Source organism: Pyrgilauda ruficollis, unplaced genomic scaffold (assembly GCF_017590135.1).
Source record: "Pyrgilauda ruficollis isolate IOZ18807 unplaced genomic scaffold, ASM1759013v1 scaffold59, whole genome shotgun sequence".
Classification (NCBI taxonomy): domain Eukaryota; kingdom Metazoa; phylum Chordata; class Aves; order Passeriformes; family Passeridae; genus Pyrgilauda; species Pyrgilauda ruficollis.
In genome coordinates, this window is record NW_024527599.1 from 1,343,789 (window position 1) to 1,359,664 (window position 15,876).

General features: G+C 50.6%; 1 protein-coding gene across 4 annotated transcripts in view; it reads left to right on the top strand.

Annotated features, from left to right (window-relative positions):
• ACACA (acetyl-CoA carboxylase alpha) overlaps positions 1 to 15,876 on the top strand; it is a 97,941-nt gene that overhangs the window by 28,348 nt on the left and 53,717 nt on the right. For 3 of the 4 annotated variants that reach the window (XM_041482853.1, XM_041482852.1, XM_041482851.1), the window contains 8 exons: positions 478 to 591; positions 2,011 to 2,124; positions 2,708 to 2,797; positions 3,214 to 3,332; positions 10,588 to 10,611; positions 12,488 to 12,631; positions 13,131 to 13,227; positions 14,438 to 14,545. In XM_041482853.1, the coding sequence (XP_041338787.1) occupies positions 478 to 591; positions 2,011 to 2,124; positions 2,708 to 2,797; positions 3,214 to 3,332; positions 10,588 to 10,611; positions 12,488 to 12,631; positions 13,131 to 13,227; positions 14,438 to 14,545 (810 nt within the window). The remainder of the gene's footprint in view (positions 1 to 477; positions 592 to 2,010; positions 2,125 to 2,707; positions 2,798 to 3,213; positions 3,333 to 10,587; positions 10,612 to 12,487; positions 12,632 to 13,130; positions 13,228 to 14,437; positions 14,546 to 15,876) is intronic. The other variant, XM_041482850.1, reaches the window with a different exon arrangement.

The following is a 15,876-nucleotide window of genomic DNA, read 5'->3' on the forward strand; positions in this document are numbered from 1 at the left end:
AGGTGTTTTTGTAGGTAAGTGTCAGGAGGTTCTCTGGCAGTGTCACTCTGGTCACCCTGCATGGGGAGGGTGTGCTGACCTTTACATGTTCCACAAGGTGTCTGGCTGCAATTTAAGCTCTTTGAATTTTGCACTGGTATAAACCTGAAATGGGTAATGGGAGGAGGTTTTCTGAGTCTCTCTGGGAAGTCAGCATTTCTCATGTGTTTGGGTGCCAAAACATGTGCTACAAATAGGAGAATGGAAGATGGCGTCTGTCCCTTCTTTCACCTTTTATTTATGTGTGTAAAATTGTTGATTGGTGAGTATTTGTGTCCTTGTCAGCACAGAATTGCAGGATAATTCAGGTCAGGACTGCTGGGGACGGTGTGGTCCAGCCCTGGGTGTGTGTTTGCATTCCAAGTTCAATCTCCTTTGGGGGAGCACAGATGATGTTTTCCCTCTGTCCCAAGCATTTCTTGTTGTCTCTGTTGCCAGGACCAGCTGTGTGGCCGTGACCCCACCCTGACAGATGAGCTGATCAATATCCTGACAGAGCTGACCCAGCTCAGCAAGACGACCAACGCCAAGGTGGCCCTGCGAGCGCGGCAGGTGAGGGTCCCTGCCAGGCTGCTCCTGCCTGCAGCTCAGCCCCTGGGAAACCCACAGCTCCTGATGTTTGTTTTGATCACTGTGCACATTGGGAGAGGAGGTTCCTGTGAGCAGCACTTTGACAGTGAAGCTAATTAACAGTGATTAACTGTGGGTGACTTCGGTGCATTCCCAGTCACTGTAATATTTAAATTTAACGTGCATTCCTTTGTCCCTGCTCCTCCAAAAAGTTTTGTTTGGCTCATACAGGAGTGAGCTGCGAGTAGCCCATGGTTTATGTGATGGAGGAAGTGGAGATGTGTGGCCACTGTGTTTTTTGGTGGTTTTGTCATCTGCAAACCTGACCAGCACAGGCTGCCTGGATTGTGCAGGAACAACGTGGATGGGCTCTCCTTGTTCCTCAGCTGCCTTACAGTTGTGGATCCATGTGTGCAGAGAACAGGGAGAGCCATTTGCACGAGAACCAGCTGTTCTTTGCAGCTGCTAAGGAATTATCACAAAGAATTATGCTGCCCTTTTGCAGGGCTCCTTCCATCTTTGAGTTGCGCTTTGTCAATTTTGTTCTAACCTGGAAATAATTGGAAAAACTCTGGATACTGCAAATTCTAAGAGTCTGCTACAGAGCTGATTTGAATGTCACATAGGCACCCAGATATTGTTGTGAGCTTCCCCTTCAGCAGTTCATTGAACCCTCCCTCTGTTGCCAGGAAGGGGTGAGAGGTTTCCTGATAACGCTGACCCCAGAGTGTGATCACTGCTCTCACTGCACACTCCCCATCTCCAGCCTGAAGCAGGGAAGCTCACACTTCAGGGGTCTCTCCTTTTGTTTCAAAGCTTGGCTGTTGAAGAGGAACACGGTGTTTGAAGCTGCTCAGTGACCTTCTGTTTCCTCCAGGATTGTGTTTGTGTCCTTGAACCGTTCCGCTATTGAACCTCCCCACAGCAACTGGGGATGGTGCTGCAGTCCTTGTGCTGCTCTTCCGCTTCATTCTCCCTGCAAGCTGCTTCCATTTCCTACCTCTGCATCCTTCACATTGGGCATTTAATACCTGGCACTGGTGGCTGTTCCCTCCCCTGCCCAGGAGCAGAGCGTGGCTCCAGCGTGGACCTCCCCACAGCTGCTCCCTGCCAGCTCTGCTTCCCAATTACCAGCTGGGCAGGCAATCCCCAGGACTGGCAGCTCTGCACTGCTAAATCACATGCACTGATGGAACTTGATTGAAGCTGTTCCCTCGCTCCATGGGGAATTGCCAATAACACAAACGGAGCAAACACACAAATGAGGCTGGGGAGGGGAGAGCACGGGAGGGTCTGGCTGCCTCTCCAGGGATGGAGCAGGCTGCTGCTGCCTGGGGGTGACAGCCCCCTGCTGATGGCCCTGCCTGGCTCCTTTCTTTGACACTGCCTGTGTTTCCCCAGGTTCTCATTGCTTCCCACCTGCCCTCCTACGAGCTGCGCCACAACCAGGTGGAGTCCATCTTCCTGTCAGCCATCGACATGTACGGCCACCAGTTCTGCATTGAGAACCTGCAGGTACCCACCAGCCCCTCTCCTTGGCTCCTTCTTCCTTCTCACTGACCTTCACATCCTTGTGGCTTTCAGCTGTGTTGGTCTGGTGTGCAGCTTGGCCTCTGATTTTTGTTTTTGTCCCTGTGCCAATGCGGGGATGGCCTCGTGCCAGTTCTGCACCTTCCTCCCAGGGGAGAGCAGAGCAGAGGGACTGGTTCCTCCTCTGGGCAGCAGCACGAGGAGATGGAGTGGAGCTGTGCCAGGGGAAGGTCAGATTGGGCATTAGGAAAAGGTTCTTCTCAGAGCAGAGGGTGGTGGGGCACTGCCCAGGCTCCCCAGGGAATGGGCACAGCCCCAGGGGCACCTGGATGAGCTCCTCCTGTATGGTTTTAGTTTTAGTCCTGTGAGGAGCAGGCAGTTGGACTCAGTGATCCCTTCCAACTTTAGGTTTCTGTGGTTTAATATCAAAAAGTCATAGTCCTTGATGAGTAACAGGAAAAGCTTAGAAATCAGAGCTAGCCAGGCTTCATTTGGGGTTTTTCCTTTTCTACCTGATCCTGGTTGCAAGACACTCTTTTAAACCTCTGCTTAATGTGATCTCTCCTAGAAACTCATTTTGTCTGAGACATCCATCTTTGATGTGCTTCCCAACTTCTTCTACCACAGTAACCAGGTGGTAAGAATGGCAGCTTTGGAGGTGAGTTTATTCCCATTGAAAAAAATTAGTATTTTTAATTTTTCTGTGGATTTGGTTTGTTTTGAGCATTGTCTGCAACTGTTTTGAGCAACCCTGCAAGATCCAAGAGAGCTGTAGGTTGTGTGGGGTTTGGCATGCTTAGAATCTGGTATTTAACAGCATTAACACTGATAATTGAGTGAAATTTCAAACTCAAGTTGTGTTTATGTGAAGACTGAGGTGGTTGAAGGCAGAAAGTGAAGCTGCTGTCAGAGCATAACCCTGATGGTTCTGGCCTTCCTCAAATAATAAATTCTGGTTGAATTAGAGTTCATCCAGCTGCTCATTTGCAGGGATCTGTTTGTCTTTAGCACTTCAGAGGTCTGTGGGTGCTGGCTGCCCTGAGGCAGGGCAGCTGATGGGCTCTGTGTCCCCAGGTGTACGTGAGGAGAGCCTACATTGCCTACGAGCTCAACAGCGTCCAGCACCGCCAGCTGAAGGACAACACCTGCGTGGTGGAGTTCCAGTTCATGCTGCCCACCTCCCACCCCAACAGGTCAGATTGCCTCTGCACTGCAGCTTTGGGAGGGGCTCATCCTGCCCTGGCAAAGGGAACTTGCACCAGAGCTGCTGGCTTCATTTGAGTGTGGTAGTTTTCATGTATATTCTGGTTTTTAGCTTCAGCTTGGGTTGGAAATGATCTCTAGAATGTCAGTTCTGGCTGAATCCTGAGCCTTCCAAAAGATGCAGTTCCAGACAGAATAATCAATTAATCAGAATTTTAATACAGAGCAGTCAAACAGTCTCTGTGCCCTGCTGCCAGCCCTTTCTGACTCTTGTGTGCCTCTGCTCCTTCCTGCCTTGGCTGTATAGGGTGACATCTTCTGTAGCACAGGATTTTTTGACGGAGCAGACCAAGATGAGAGTTTTATACAAAATGCTGGGGTTGGCACAGTTTGATTTTCAGTTCTGCATTCCTTGTGACTACCACCAAAAGCATCAACTCTTGCTGCCTCCTCCTGGAGAGGAGGGTGGCATCTCGAGCTCATTTCAAAAAAAGAAAACCTGATTATCAGAACTTGAATCAGAGTGGAAAGACCTTAGAGCTCATCTCCTGCCGAGGGGAGCTGGCACTGGAGCAGGTTGTTTCTGGGGTCTGTGGGGTCAGCCCGTCCCGTGCTTTCCCCAGGAGGGTGTGGAGCTGTCTCCGGGCTGGTCCCTGCTGGCTCTGAGGTCGCAGTGAGTCCCCGCAGCCACCGGGTGCCACTGTTGGTCCGTGCCGGGCCCTTGCTGCCTCCTTTGTTCCCCAGCATCTCTGCCCTGCTCTCGGTTTTGGTGGGGTCCGGTCTCGCTTGGTTGGGAATCCATCAGGACCTTTTATGAGGTGGTTTTCAGGATCTGCTTTGCTGGAAATGAATGGCTGTCCCCAGCCAGCCCCAAACCACTCCTGCTGCAAATGGGACATGTGTCTGGGCTCATCTGGTCCCTCATTTCTAGAATATTTGTACATAATTGCATGCTATTTTTAGTGCCCCTTTATCATGCTCTCTCTCCCCTTCCTTCTTCCTCCATTTCTTCTCTGCTGGCCTCGGTTGCTTTTGCTGCTCAGGGAGTTTTGGCCTGCCAGTGCTCTGCTCTGGGCACAGACTTAATCACACAGGGTCATCTGGGAGAGGAGAGATGTTCCCTCCTGCAGGAGCAGCTCTGTGGCCTGGAATCTCCTCTGCCCTTACCCAGAGGTGGCTGGGACAGTGTCCTGAGCTCAGCTCTGCTCCTCAGGCTGCTGCCCCGTGTTCCTGTGCAGGGGGAAGCAGGCTCAGGGGCAGCTTCAGCTCCCTGGAGGTGTCTCCAGCTGCCAGAGATGAATTTGGCTCCTGGGGTGGCTCTCCCTCTGGGGTGGCTGGAGATGCCCAGGGGCTGATGGTGGCACAGGGTTTAAGGAGCTCTGAAGCCACACCTGGTGTTAAACCCAGGATGTGGAAATCTCAAAACTCTGGCATTGTGCTGCTTAAGTCTTCTTTGTTGTTCTTGACCATGGTCTATGCTCCTCATGTGCTTTTTCTGTACCTTTTGTAGCACAAATTCTTAGGCTGAAAAGCTAAAAGTGCATTCCAAGGGCAAAGCCCAAAGCCAAAATATCCCAGAATGTCCCTGGAGGCTCTGCAGGGCTGGGGACCCAGGAGCAGGTGCCAGGAGCCCTTAGGAGAGCATTCCCTTGGGGAGCTGCTGTTATATGATGCCACACATTTTTCACCACTGCCTCAGATATTTTTAAACCCTGGTCCTTTTGTGTCAGATGTCTGTGAACCTTTGAGAGCCCAAATTTTACTGAGGCAAACATTCATGCTGAGAAAACAGCAAACTGATAATGGTTTAAATTCTAATTAGATTTTGAAATTTGTATTTAAATTCTTCGTTATTGGTATTTAACCCTGCTATGCCTTTACTTAATTGTGGCAGAAGCAATCCCAGTCACTCCCTCTGAGCTGCCTGATCACAGCTCAGACTTTGTGCTTTTGGCCATGGAAGGATTGCCATCAGCTGCCCACAGGGAAGCAGAGAGGACACAAAAGCTGTTAAATCTGCTGACAAAGTCACAGAAGTGCAACCTGCTCCTGGTGGGTTTTGTGGGCAGAAACTGTTTGGGGGATTATTTGTTTAAATTAACAGCAAATGTCCTCTTGCAAGAATCCCCACTGAACAGCAAGGGAAAGTCATAGGGAGAAAAATAACATTTAATGGGAGCCACAGAGGGCTTGATGGGTCCATCAGCATCCCTGTGCCCAGGGCAGGGCAGATGAGGGGTGCAGTGTCACCATCAGCATCCCAGGGCAGGACAGATGAGGGGTGCAGTGTCACCATCAGCATCCCTGTGCCCAGGGCAGGGCAGATGAGGGGTGCAGTGTCACCATCAGCATCCCTGTGCCCAGGGCAGGTGAGCAGTGCAGTGTCACCATCAGCATCCCAGGGTAGGGCAGATGAGGGGTGCAGTGTCACCATCAGCATCCCTGTGCCCAGGGCAGGAGTGCAGTGTCACCATCTGGCAGCAGAGGGGCTCCTCTGGCAGCAGAGGGGCTGTGGGAGCCCTCTCCGTGCAGAAATCCAGTCTGGAGGTGGATCCAGGGCATCTCCATGGGCACAGGCTGCAGAGGGGCTGCAGGGTGCCCTCCTTGCCTGGGGATGAGCCCTGCAGGCTCCTGGGGACAGGGGACAAGGTGGCAGGAGGGAAGGAGCCCTGCTGGGGCCGTGCTGTGCTGAGTGTGCTGTGCCAGCCCTGCTGGCGTGGGCAGAGGGGGCAGAGGGGGCTGCTCAGAGGTTCAGCTGCCTTTGTGAGCACGGCAGCCCAGGTGACAGAGCCTGAAAGGCCTTTCTGAGGTGTTCATGGAACAGGCCTTGCCTAATCTTAGCTTCAAATCTGCTGCTCAAAGAAACATTGTGTGTCGAGGAGAGGGAATTATAGTGCTTTTTCAACAAAAGTGTTCCTTTCTAATCCCCTCCCCTCTCCTGCTTCCCAGCAGCCTTTCTTGTGGCTGAAGCTGTAAGGTTTAAATTAAACTGGGACATTGTCTGCTGTAGCCAGCTCTTGGAGCCTGCTGCTGCTCTGCTCCTCCCAGAGCATCCCCTTCTCTGCAGCTCCCCAGCCAGGCTGCTCAGCTGCTTGCTTCATCCCCCTTCCCCTGGAACAGATGTGGTGGAGGGTCAGGAGGGAAGAGCTCAGAGATAAATTGCTCCCACCAAACAGATCCCTGCTTTTCTCAGAGCTGGATGTGTCCCCTGTGTCAGATGCTGGGGCAGGTGCTGACAAGGAGACTTAGAGCTGCTGGATATATCCTGATTTTGGGGTGTGGATTTTGGGATAGCCCAGGGCTCTACCTTCTGCTTTGTGAGCCCCAGAGGAAACTGAAATACAGCCCAGCCTGGTTTTGGTCCCTGCTGCCTCAGCCGTGCCTCCCCAGCCCCTCTGGGCACTGAGCCCCACGGAGCACCCAGAGCACCACACTTGGCCTGGGGTGTCCCGAGGGATTTGGGTCAGGATGCAGCACTGGAAGGAGGAAGTAGGGAAGGTTTAGCACTGCAGATGAAATGTGGGTAATGAGCCTGCTTGGCTGTGAGGCCAGTGTGACTCTGGGGCTCCACAAAGGAGGTGCCAGCAGCACAGCCTGGCTGCCCCTGGAGCCAGGAATGCACACTCCAAAACAGGGATGCAGAGGCAGAAATGGAATTCCTTCCTGGGGCTGCAGCCTGTTTTCCATGCTGCTTCCAAGGCTGGGAGTCAAGTCTAGACAGGAGTTGCTCTGAATTTCATCAGCATCATCACACCACAGAATGTTCTGGGGTGGAAGGACCTTAAAGCTCATCTCATGTCCATCCTGCAGTGGACAGGGAACTTCCACCAGACCAGGTTGCTCAGAGCCCCATCCAAGGGTATTTCCATCAGTCCAAATGTCTCAGCTATCCTGTGCTTGGTTTGGCCTGGAATCTCCCTGGAATCTCCTCCCTCTGTGCTTGTGGATGTGTGTCCCTGCCCCTCCTTGGACTCTGCTGTTGCTGATTTCAAGGCCTGAGAGTGGTGCATGGTCTGTCCTTTGCTGTCTCCTGATGTTTTCTCATCTGTGGGGGATTTTGGTTGTTCCTTTTTGTCATCCTCTTCCTCAGCTTACAGGTAGAAGCCATTTGTTAGGCTGAAAGCCAGGTTAAATATCCCTGGTCCCAAACAGGGCTTTTTTAAGAACCCCACACTCACATTTAGAGCAGTGTGCAGAGGTTTTTTCCTGCTGTCATTTTACAATGATCTTACTCATAAAATGTGAATTTCTGACAAAGTGACAGCATTTTCTGTGGACTGGTTGCTGGAACAGCCTCTGGCATCAATCTTTGGATGCCAGGAGTGACCCAGCCATGCTGCTGTGGGCTCTGACCCTACCTGGAGCCCCAAAGGGATCACTCAGGGGGTGTCAGGCAGCCTGAGGTCCCCTCCTGGTTGTGAGAGTGGTTTGTAGGGGAGGGAGGAGGGGAGGATGATTCCAGGACACCTGTAAATCCCTGCAGCCCCGTGCTGAGGTTTGATGTTAATTAGGCAGCAGGAGCAGTAATGTGCTGCTGTTCCCTTGGCTTGCCTGCCTCAGAAAGGGCAAAATCTTCCAGCAGAGCAAAGAAGGGGCTGGGGAAGGGGCAGCAAACTGAATGGAACGAGGATAATTTTATGCAAATTGGACTTCTGTAGCAGATTCAGCTCGGCTGAATCACAGAGGGAGCAGAAGAATAAGGGAAGAAAGAGGGAGAGGAAAAACCCAATCAAAATGTATGGTTTGAGGCATGTTTCACTGCCTTCTGGTTAGATTCTTCTGCAGAAATGAGGAAACATAAGAGGAATGGCACTGGTCAGAGCCAGTGGAATTGCTCTTTCTCCTGTGGCAGTGCTGTTAATAACTACAAGTGGGGTACTGAGGCAGCCTGTGCTCATTCTGCTTTGCTGCCTCATTTCCAGAGCTCTGCCCTGCTCTGGCCCTCGCCCACAGCTGAGCTCTGCATGGCCATGGCCTGGGAGAGTCCTGTTCCTCACAGAAAAAGGGAGAGAAAAGGAGGAGGGGGTACGGGAGCTGAGTTCAGCACCCAGGGGTGCAGGGGCTGGAGATCAGTCCAGGGCAGGAACATCTCCAGGCCATCCTGGCAGCTGAGGAGGGATCAGAGAAGGGCTGGGGCTGGTCTGTGAGCCTGGCCCTGGTGCTGCAGGGGCTCTGATGTGGCCCTGGCACAGAACCAGGGCATGGTTTGGGCTGGGAAGGACCTTGAAGATCTTTTATTCCACCCCTGCCTTGGGCAGGGACACCTTCCACTGTCCCAGGCTGCTCCAAGCCCATCCAACCTGGACAATTCCAGGGATCCAGGGGTAGCCACAGCTTCTCTGGGCACCTGTGCCAGGGCCTCACCTCCCTCCAGGGAGGAATTTCTCCCTGGCATCCCTTTGAACCTGCTCTCTCTCAGTTTCAGTCCACTCCTCCCTGTCTTGTTTCCCTCCTTGCCACTCCTGAGCCTCTCCAGCTCCGTGTGGAGTGGCAGGAGAAGCTCCCAGAGCACAGCACCAGGGTGCCCTTCTTGAGGCTGAACTGAACATTTGTTCTGCTGGGTTTTTTTTGTCCCTCTCTTTCCTGAAAGCCTTCCAGGGACGGCTACAGGAGGGTTCCTGCTGGGGGTAGGAACTGCCAGTCCTCTCCAGACTATTTTTTCCAACTGAAGTAGATCACATGCAGCTTTCCCACTCTTTGCCAAGCTCAAAAAATAGTCCCAACCCCCTGAGGGCTGGAGGCCCGTTCTGTCCTGACCACAGGCTCTGCAGCACAGAGCCATCCCCCCAAAAATGAAATACTTGTGGTACTCACAACAGATAGGTTTTTAGGTATTTTTTTTCCCATATGATTTAAGGAGACTATGGGAATTTTTTGTGCCTCAGTAATGCCCCCAACACATCACCTTGCAGTGAAGGTGACTCTGCTGTGACCAAACCAGTCTGGGACAGAGCAGGGCAGGCTGAGCAGTGACCATGGGGTGCACTGCTCATCAAGAACTGGGACTTTGTGCTCAGCTTGGGGTCTTGCCCCTGGGCTAGGGGGTCACAAAAGTTTGTGGTTTGAGCTCCTGAAGGGAAGGGGGTGAATGTTCACTCACGTGTTCCTCAAAGCTCTCCTTTCCATCTTTTAATTCTTGCTAATCCCTGTGCACAAACCTCCTGTGTGCAAGGACTTTTTAAAATTTAATCTGGGCTGCTTTGCATGTCAGATCCCAGCCATTTTTCCATCTTGCATGGGGCACTCTCCTGGCTGTTCCTGCTGTGGGCTGGGCTGTGCTGCTGGTGTGAAAATGTGCCCCTCACTGTGCCTGGAGTGCATCCCTGAGCCCTGGGCTGCACACACACAGGGAGAGCTGGGCTGCTGTCAGAAAAGAATTGGGAAAGGTTTCCTCAAATTAGCCCTCAGCTTGTTCTTTTTAGCTTTGAGGTTGTTCTTTTTAGCCTTCAGGTTGTTCTTTTTAGCCCCCAGGTTGTTGTTTCTAGCCCACAGATTGTTCTTTTTAGCCTTCAGGCTGTTCTTTTTAGCCCTCAGGTTGTTGTTTCTAGCCCACAGATTGTTCTTTTTAGCCTTCAGGCTGTTCTTTTTAGCCCTCAGGTTGTTCTTTTTAGTCCACAGATTGTTCTTTTTAGCCTTCAGGTTGTTGTTTCTACCCCGTAGATTGTTCTTTTTAGCCTTCAGGCTGTTCTTTTTAGCCCATAGATTGTTCTTTTTAGCCTTCCGGCTGTTCTTTTTAGCCCACAGGCTGTTCCTTTCAGTCCTGAGTGCTGAAAATGCCAGGTGTTCCACGGGCTGTGTTTGCTCTGTCCCTGCATTGTGGGAGCCTGTGCGTGGGCTGCTGCTCAGCCTGCACGTTTGGCACTGAGCATTTGGCTTCTTTTCCTCAACCTGTTGCAACTTTCCTGTGTGAGATGGTCATTTATTTTTCCTTTTTGCATCTCTTGCTGCTCTGTCAGGGAGTGCAGGCTCTTGCTCTGCACTTGCAGAGGGCTTGAAGGGGCTGATGGAAGGTGACCAGGACGGTGGGGTGCCTGCCTGGTGTTTTCCTGTTGCATTATTTGCATGCTCCCTGCATGGCCTGGCTGTGCCCCTGCTGGCTCAGGGTGGTGGCAGGCAGCTCTCCCTGGCAGATTTGGGACAGTCACTTGTGCAGGTGTTGCTGGTTGTGTGCAGCAGTTTGATGATGGTTCTTTGTGATGGCTGTCACTAACCAGTCTGTGACTAATTGTGCTTGTTTGATTTCAGAGGGAACATCCCCACGCTAAACAGGTACAGTACTCATCACCTTCTCAAATTTCAAAACCACACTAGAAAGAAGGAGCCTAATCCTGAATGTTTTAACATGTTTTGTTGTAGTGCCCTTCTCTTTACTTGGAAAACTCAACCATAACTCTTCTTTTACCTCCCCTTTTCCTCTCCCTTTGTCTAAAACATGTTTTCAGCTTTTCTTAAAAAAAAAATATATATATATTTGCATGCAGCAATCTCTGGAATTAAATTTGCTGGGTGACTCAGCTCATCTGCAGTGTGTTACACAGCAGAGTGCTGTCCTAGGGTCTTTTTTTGGCACTGGATTCCCAGGTTTGAATCCCAGAGGACTGACCCTCTGGCAGTGACCCCAGGCAGCTCCTCCCAGCCCAGCCTGGTGCTACCCTGGTTTTTGTGCAGAGCTTAGAATTTGTCAGGGCTGTTTCACCTCCCTCACACCATAGATGAATCTGCATCTCAAACAGCTGACAGCATGTTTTGTTGTGGTTTGGACACTAATTTTTCCTCCTGTGTCTCAGTTGAAAAGTATTTCTTGTTTTAAATAATACATGAAAAATGTCTGCTGTCTTTCTGTTCAGTTCCTGTTCTGTGATAGTTTTTGTATTAGTTGTAAGAATGTACACCAAGGCATGTCCTGAAAAATTCCCCTCTTTCAAAACGTGAATACCTATTATTTATTACTGCTTACAAGCCTATTTAGGGAAAAATAGTAAAAATGGGCTTGGAAGTCTCACGGCTCTTAATCAGAGATAAATTGCAGAAACAGAGAGTGACTTTAGGCATGGAGAGCTATTAATCACCCTGATGATACTCTGGACTCGTTAGCACTGTACTCAGGGCTGGATCACAGTGGGTTTGGTGTGGGGAAGGGAGGAGATCCCAGCACAGCTGGGAGGTGGCTGTGGCAGGAGGGCTCAGCCAGGTCCTGCCTCTCCCACACAGCTTGCACTTCACAGCTCTGAGGCTGCAGCTCTGCTGGGGAATCCATTCCCTGACTTTTTTCCCCCATCTCCTCCAATTTTGGCAGTAAAATGAATGTGTCCCCAAGCACAAGGAGAGTGATTGTGGTCCCTGGGCCAGCTTGGGTCTCTTCAGAAGTGTCACCTTGCAGGCAGCTCTTGAAGGAAGTCTGAGTTAAGATGAGTCTGTAGTACAGCTCAGAAATTGGTGATAATTATTGCAGAGAAGGCAGACCCCAGCTGTGTCCCCAGAGAAAAGTCCAATCTAATTGTCTGCTTTTTCCTCACTGTGGGAGAAGCTTCCTCTGCCAGTCTTGACCATGGCATTGTGTCTTTAAAAAAGCATAAAAATCACAGAATAAGGTTGGAAAAGACCTTGAAGACCATGGAGTCCAGCCTGTGACTGATCCCCACCTTGTCACCCAGCCCAGAGCACTGAGTGCCACATCCAGCTGTTTCCTGAACAGAAAGGGCAGGAATGAGAGTGTGAGACTCAGTAAAGAATTTTGGAGAAGTCACTGTACCATGCTGCATTTGAGGAGTGAAAATTATAGTAGGATCAGAAAAATCATGGAATCAATAAGTTAATACAGCATTTGTAAAAATGTACTGAATCCTTCAAGTGTCAAATCTTAGAATTGTTGCTGCTTGAATCATGTTCCACTTGTAAAGCAAAACATAAAGACAGGAGGAAAAATAAGTTCAGCTTTGCATAGCCAGAATTCTCCTGCCATCTCAAGAAATACCTGTTTTAAGGGGTTTATAGCACTATTTGCTAACTCTGGGTGTTCCTGTCCCTGGCACAGCCCCCAGGTGGGGTGGCACCAGAGGCACGGCCGGGGCTGTGGACAGGCTGAGCAATCCAAACCTGCTCCCAGAGCTGTGCTGACTGTGCTCTTGCTGCCTTTGCTGTTTAGGATGTCCTTCTCCTCCAACCTCAATCACTATGGGATGGCTCACGTGGCCAGTGTCAGTGACGTGCTGCTGGACAACTCCTTCACGCCGCCGTGCCAGCGCATGGGCGGGATGGTTTCCTTCCGCACCTTCGAGGACTTCGTCAGGTGTGTGCCAGCCTGGGCCCTGCTTCTGTGGCCACCTCCCCACCTGGGCCCCGACAGAGCAGGGGGAAGGCTTTGCCAGGTCTAGAGTCAGGTTTAGGCTGGTCCTGAGGGTGTTTCCCTGCTTGGATCCCTGTGTGTGGCCCTGTGCAGTCTCAGGGTGCTGGAGGAGCAGTTTGCAGACAGAGGGCTCAGCATCCCGGGTTCTGCTGGTTGGGAACGTGCTGATGTCTCCTAATGCTCTGTGGATGTGTGGGGGGACAGTTCTTTGTGCTTCCAAGCTTTTGGGACAGGCAAACCCTCAGCAGAGCCCTCAGCCTGCACCCAGGAGGTCTCAGACCAATGCTGGACAGTGCAGACCCTGGTTTGAGGAATTGCCTCCTGATCTTTGAGCCCAGCAAGGGAAGGAGCCCTGTCCTGCCAGGACTGGAGGGTCAGTGCTGGGTGCTCTGTGTGCTGGCAGTGGTGTGCTGCTGACTGCTCCTTCCCTGCTGTGTTCCAGGATCTTTGATGAAGTCATGGGATGCTTCTGCGACTCTCCCCCGCAGAGCCCGACGTTCCCCGAGGCCGGGCACGCTTCCCTCTATGATGAAGACAAGGTAGGGGTTGGTTTTGTTTTGTTTTTTTTTCTTCTGGAAGGTTCTCTGAGGCTGGATGATCCTCCCTAGCTGAGTGCTGGGAGCAGGAGCTGGGAGCTTTGTGTATTTATGGCTGTGATTTGCTTGCTTGTTCCACAGCAGGTGACTCGGCGTGGGCGGCCGCTTCCAGCTCTGTTCTAAAGCTGTGGCTCAGCTCTTGCTCTCCATGTAAATTTAGTTTATGGCTTCTAGCATCAGCAGAATTCCTGGATCCACAGCACCATAACAGAGTTTAAACCCACCATTAAGTCTCCAGACCCTCTCTCTGCAGCAGGATGTTGAACTGCATCTTCAGCTGTCTTTGTCCTGTGTCTGACTTGCTGTGTTTCCTGTCTTGCACCCTTCCCAGTCCCCTTAAATCCTGACTCTTCCCTCTCTTCTACCTCTTGGAACTGTTTTTGGGAGGAAAAGCTGAGTGGAGCTGCTGATTTTCTGCAGAGATGTGGAGAACAGGTGCAGAGGAAGCAGGTGGTCCCTAATCCATAGGGATACAAGTCCAGTTTCCTTTAGAGACACAGGTAGCTGCTCCACAAGAGTGAAAAGCTCTGCTGGAATATAGCCTGTGTCCAGAACAGGGCTTTGTTTTCCACTGATCCATTGATCCTGATGTGTGGAAGCACTGGAGCCTTTTCCAGAATATTACTGTCAACCTCAATGTCCTTAGATCCCTCTCCCTACATCCCCCTCACCTCACCAAGGTAATTTCCTGTCCAGTCTCAGTTTTTCCCAGTTAATCACAGGCTCCTGGAGGCTGAATTTGTAATTCCTTGGAGCTCAGATGGAATTGATGTTTCCACATTATTTCATGTTGTTGTAGATATGAACACTCACATTGTTTTGCCCCTACACTATGATTAATTTAATTACTTTTCTTGATGCTAAAGTCCTCTACTGTCCTTGTGCTGCTTCTGGTAAAGGGAGGCCCTGACCCTGTGTCATCCTCAGACTTGAATTCTCCCAAGGAGGCTCCTGTTTGATGTTTGTGGACATTGACTTCTGTGAAACTGCAGATTTGTGAGGCCGTTTGGTCAAGGATTTCCCCCAGAGTTTTCCCTGCTGCTGCTCGAGGTCCTTTCCCCCAGAGCATCCCTAAAGCTGGATTTAGGGAGCCTGTTTTGAGGTGCTCAGCTGTTAATTACTGACCCGTGGGGAATGTTCCCTGTGCTTGCAGAGTGCCCGGGAGGAGCCCATCCACATCCTCAACGTGGCCATCAAAACCGACAGCGACGTGGACGACGACGGCCTGGCTGCCATGTTCAGGGAGTTCACCCAGAGCAAGGTGAGCTCCCTGCACCCCTCTGCCTCTCTGGGCATCTGCAGGACAGCTTGGGGACAGCTATCTCTGTGTCCCCTAGGTTTGGGGTGGTTGGGTTGGGTTTCAAAGCAAACACACTACATCCTTAATTTAATTAATCCCCTCTGAAGCCTTCCCATGTCTTTGTCTGGGTGTAGCTGCACCTTCCTGAAGGCACCAGGTCATTGTTTCTCCTTCTAATCTGTCAGGTCAGGACTTCTTCCCTTTAATTTTTGATGGGATAAAAGACTTGGAAAGTTTTAAACACATCAAATCAGTCTTCAGTAACTGTCTCCACATGCTCTGAAAAATGTGTTCTGTCCCTTTCCCTGGTGATAAAGTTGTTGGGTGAGCAACAGAACCATGTAAAATGACATTGAAATGTCCTGTATTTGTGTATCACCATAGTCTTAATGCAATTAAAGTTTACTGCCCTTGTTAGTGTGCTGGAGCATCCACCTTATACGATATTCCTGGCATGAGGAGGAATTATTTAATTATTTGGCAAGTTCTGTTGCTCCTTTCTTAGTGTGGGATTCACTTTAGAGTCCCAAATGTGAGTGCTGGGTCAGCTGTGGGACAGCCTGGGTTGGGAGCAGCCTCCTTGTGTCCACGCTGGGCTCTGCCTGCACCTGCTTTTCTGTGGTGTGAAGAACTCCACTGGTTTGTGGGGCTGAGAATCCCATCAGGAGCTGGGATTCCTGCACTGCTCTGGTTCTGGGAGCACTGGAACAGCACCCCCAGCTTCTCAGGGGGGGATGTGGGGACATGCCCTGCAGAAATCAGGGGTTCCAAAATGGGACTGGCATCCACATGGCTTCAGCAGCCTCCTGTCTCTTTAAACAAGGAAAACAATCAAATCTAAGAATTAAAACTAGTTCTGCTTTTCATCTGCTTGATCATGCTCCAGGCGTTTTATGGGAGGGGATAACAGGAAAGAAATAAAATATATATTAAAAAAAAAATCCAAAACCACATTAAACTATCAAATAGGTTGATCCAAATTGTCCAAATAATCTTCCAGTCCCAGCATGTTGCGTGTGGTTTTTTTAATAGAAATTAGGATCATATACTTGTAAATGACTTGTGGAGGAGATTGAGGCAGTCAGTGGAAATGGAGTTTCTCCAGGTGCTGATGGCTAATCGCTCTGTAATAGCTGTGGCCTTGCTGGGAGACCCACATTATTACCATGTAATCAGAATCCTGTTGCTCTGCTGTTATTGTCTGCCACTTGTGGAATTTTAAAAGCAATAACAATTTTTGCTTTTTAAATCATGGCATTATTAAAGTTATTTTCTTCCTCTTGCCATGAATA